We start from the raw sequence: 4,233 nt of genomic DNA on the forward strand, positions 1-4,233 counted from the left end.
CATTTTCTCCACATCTTCGTTGGCATGCTAAAATTAATTAGAAAAATGTACATATGTATGTATGTTAAAAATATTAATATGTAATATATTGAATAAAAACAAGTCTAAATTCGGGCCACATTTAATGTCTTATACCCAGCACACGTATTCATAAAATTAATCTTGTATTACGCACCGAGAGATCCACAACCCTTTTCAAAAATTTTACTAGAATCATAGTTTTTTGGCAAAAGATTCATCTAAATACACAGTGCAAGACTCAAGAAGTGATGGGAATGCGACCGACTGCATTCATTAAAGAGTTCAAAAAATTAATAAAAGCCAAAGCCACTTAATTTCGCGTTAGAAGAATGTGTATCGGATCTAGATATCACTAATTTTACCCAGGAAAAACTAGTTTCTCCCAGGATCGAGTTTGGCCAGTAACATATCGCACGTTTAATAATATACAGAATTATCCCATATCTTCGCCATTATTGGGAAGTTTAGATATCTGTTGGGCTGAACATATTCTCCTTATCAAGCTTAGTATGATTAAATCTCCAAAAACGTAAATTTTGAGTTACATCTGTATATTATTAAACGTGCGATACATATAATGAAATGTGTTTTTTTTATTTTTTTTTTTTAGAAATTACACCTGAAAACATGAAGTTGCAAATTGAGTTAAAAAACAAATGGCAACCAACTTTTTCAAATAAAAAATCTTAATCAAATGCTGTTGGTCCGATTCCCACCACCTACAACTTTTTGAAATTTGTTGCACTGTGATATTAAATCTTATCAATTGACCATCACTACATATGCTTTTGCTTTTCAAAAACACCCCTAAGAGCCGGGTGTGGTTACTGTCCTATTTCGCAAATATTTAACTTTTTTGGGAGATATTGGTTAAGCGATTGCCGAGATACACCCATACAGTCGGGGCAAGGACTGCCACTCCAGAATTATTCCCCAAAAACTATTTAGGGAATTTGTATAATGTTACAACAACAACAACAAAATACACACATTACAATAAGATGGATAATTTTATTGAATACAACAAACTTGGAGGAATAACCCGAAGTTATGCAGACTTCGTGCCCCGGCCATTCAATTCAGAGAAAAAAATAATTTGGATCCCATTTCGCTTATTTTTAATACCAACCTATTTTGCATACTAAAGTTCTATCTGTCTCGATTCTTGGGGTATTACTTAAAACTGTTGTTATGGAGGGACTATCTACAGTTTAACGACTACTAACATCAGGTGATTCTATGCGAGAAGCTTTTAATCGCAGAAATAAACTCTGAAATTTTCCCATTTCGTGTCGCAATATACACCTCAAACCATCAAAAAACTGCTCTTAATGAGCTTGGCAAAACAAACACCCAAATTCATAAAAAAAAGAAGACTTTATGTGCTTAAAATGCCATTTTATCGAGCTCTTTAATTCTTTTTTATTTTTTATGAATAAGGCCAAAAGTCTTTTATCTTTGGTTATGTTGCTAGTTTATGTAGTTGATTGTGTTTACTTAAGCTTATTTTATAAATATTTGAGGCATAGATAAGATTTGCATATTTACATATGTATGTATGTGTATGTATTTGTACAATGCTGGCTGGACAGTTACCACTACAATGCATGCATATTTACGTTACCTTAATACAGAAATGCCCTCATTTATTTTCTTTCAAAATGCATCTTTGTACAAAAGTCGAAAGACTATGTAGTCGTACTCACTAATAACCTCTTATACAATATAGAAACAACTATGTACTAAATCAGCGAAATAGTATTATAAGTATTTTTAAGAAACTGGCAACTGCAGAAGTTCAGTTTTTTTAAGTGTAATTATTCTGTAAAGAAATAAGAGTGTTTCCATATTAAGTTGAGGATATGTGGATATTGGTTACAAAGCTGTTCTAAAGATGCTAACAAATTCCATATTTTACAAGCTTTTATTAAGTTTTAATGTTATCATTTTTTTTTAACATTTCCACGCATTTTTTTATCCTTTTAAGGTCACAGATGAAAATCAATCCGATCATTTTTAAACTCAGCCACTTTTTGTGGAGTTTACTAGTATTTTTTTATCGTTAATCTGTAAAGAACCTGATTTTTTGGATTTTTACAACATTCTCGTAGTACGAATATGAAATGAAATACTCCTAAAGATTTCATTAAGAATTTGAAGAACTTCGGTTTGCAGAGAAATTACATACATTCATACATATATACATAAATATACATACATACAGTGCCGGACAAAAGTATTGGCACAGAGAATTTTTCGCAATATATGCAAAGTGTTTTATTCTAATTTATTTTCAATATTTTTTAATAAAAATATAGTTCGTACTTTACCAAAAACGTACATACAAAATCTCCAAACTTTGTGCAAAGCTCAGGAAAATTCAATAAATTTGCATACTAGTTGCAACTTTCTACTCAAAATTTTAGTATAACAAAGTGCAGGTTGAAGTATCTAAAAAAAACGCGTTGACTTTCGGCAATTTTTTTAGTGGAAGGTGTTACTCATTTATCTACACAAAAAATAATTGTCGAACATACTTTGTATGGAAGAACCGAGTTTTGCACACAGTTTAGAGATTTAGTTTTTATGTTTTTTGATGTAGGACGACCTATATTTTTATAAAAAGTTATCGAAAATAAATTAGAATAAAAAACTTGCAGATATTGCGAAAAGTTTTCTGTGTCCATACTTTTGTCCGTCACTGTATGTATATGAGCATGTGTATAAAGCATACGTCTACTTACCTCATCTATATTTCGTAACCATTTTACTATATTCTCGAAACTCTTTTCATTTGTTATATCATACACCAGCATTATACCCATAGCGCCACGGTAGTAGGATGTTGTGATTGTGTGAAAACGTTCTTGACCGGCAGTGTCCCATATTTGAAGCTTAATTTTTTTCCCCCTTAGCTCGACCGTTTTTATTTTAAAATCAATTCCTGCAATTGTGTAATAAGCAATTAATATATCAAATCATTTTACGAAGATTTTTAATTTATTATTATAATTTTCATAACAGACTAGGACTTATCAAAACGGTAACTGACTATGACGTGTTAGCTATTTATATAATAAATTGCGTTTCTTTCACTATCCTATTAAAAAAACAAAAGCAAATACGCTAAAGCTGAATAGCACTATGTGTACTACATACATGCATATACACATATGTACATATGTACTACGTTCAATATCCATATGCATATAGTACACAGTATGTGCATCGATATGTAAACAAAGAAAATGTTTGCCGGGATCGCATATAAATTCTATGTACGTAAGGTTGAACATACGATTGTCGAAAAAGGCAGTTGAGATGAAATTCAAGGTATTTCAGTGTAAGGTTACCCAAATCAGGCATTAGTAACAGTGTTAAAGCGACAGGCTCTGCCACGCCCTTGCCAGTCGTTGAATACTCCTTCATATGCAATTTCTATTCCAAGGGAAGTAATCGTTATAGAACAACTTATCTTACCAATTGTCGAAATAAAGGTAGACGTGAATGCATCATCCGAGAATCGGAATAGTATGCAAGTTTTTCCTACGCCTGAGTCGCCGATTAGCAACAACTTGAAAAGTAAATCGTAGGTTTTCTTCGCCATTATCCTTAATGTTTGTTTTTGATTTCTAGTTCAACAAATAAGCAACTTCTTAACTTTATTTAAACTGAAAAAAACAAATTAGTAAAGGCTTTTGTTTAACTAACGCAGATGCAATTTTTTCGCAAAATGTTATCGCAACTTCCAACCGCACAGTAAAAATTTATTCACAGTGAAGTTAAATATACCTTTTTGTTCTTATTCGTTTTCTTTTGTTCGTGCAATGAGTCAAAGTGTCATTTTTATCCTCATGTCCAGCGTTGCCGAAAGCTTTCGCTGAAAAATCGTCATTTTACCCTGAAAAATCGTCATTCTGGCCAAAAAAAGTCAAATTTTTGTTTATTATACTTTTTTAACAAAATAAAAAGTAGAAACAAAATTACATAATTTACATACAATAAATATGACCACATATTTCAAAACCAAAGGAAACCCACATTGCATATCGGTTAGTAAAAGTGGATTTGTAATTATTAACGGCAATTTTGAATTACACTTTAAAACACAAATGCTTTTAAATTGTCCAACTCCACTGGCTTGAAGATTTTGAAGATTTCGATCCAGCTTTAAGGTGTAACATTAGCATTTAATAACTGATAGATAATCTT

General features: G+C 31.5%; 1 protein-coding gene across 1 annotated transcript in view; it reads right to left on the minus strand.

The window, feature by feature from the left end:
* Rab10 (RAS oncogene family member Rab10) overlaps positions 1–3,829 on the minus strand; it is a 5,904-nt gene extending 2,075 nt beyond the window's left edge. Inside the window, exons 1-2 of the mRNA XM_017636034.1 lie at positions 3,502–3,829; positions 2,766–2,965 (exon numbers count right to left, since the gene is read on the minus strand). Coding sequence (XP_017491523.1) covers positions 2,766–2,965; positions 3,502–3,628 — 327 coding nt within the window. The 5' untranslated portion in view covers positions 3,629–3,829. The remainder of the gene's footprint in view (positions 1–2,765; positions 2,966–3,501) is intronic.
* Positions 3,830–4,233: the final 404 nt, after the last annotated feature.

The sequence above is a fragment of the Rhagoletis zephyria genome, unplaced genomic scaffold (genome assembly GCF_001687245.7).
Source record: "Rhagoletis zephyria isolate East Lansing unplaced genomic scaffold, Rhagoletis_zephyria_1.1 Rzeph_scaffold_17024, whole genome shotgun sequence".
In the NCBI taxonomy this organism is placed as follows: Eukaryota; Metazoa; Arthropoda; class Insecta; order Diptera; family Tephritidae; genus Rhagoletis; species Rhagoletis zephyria.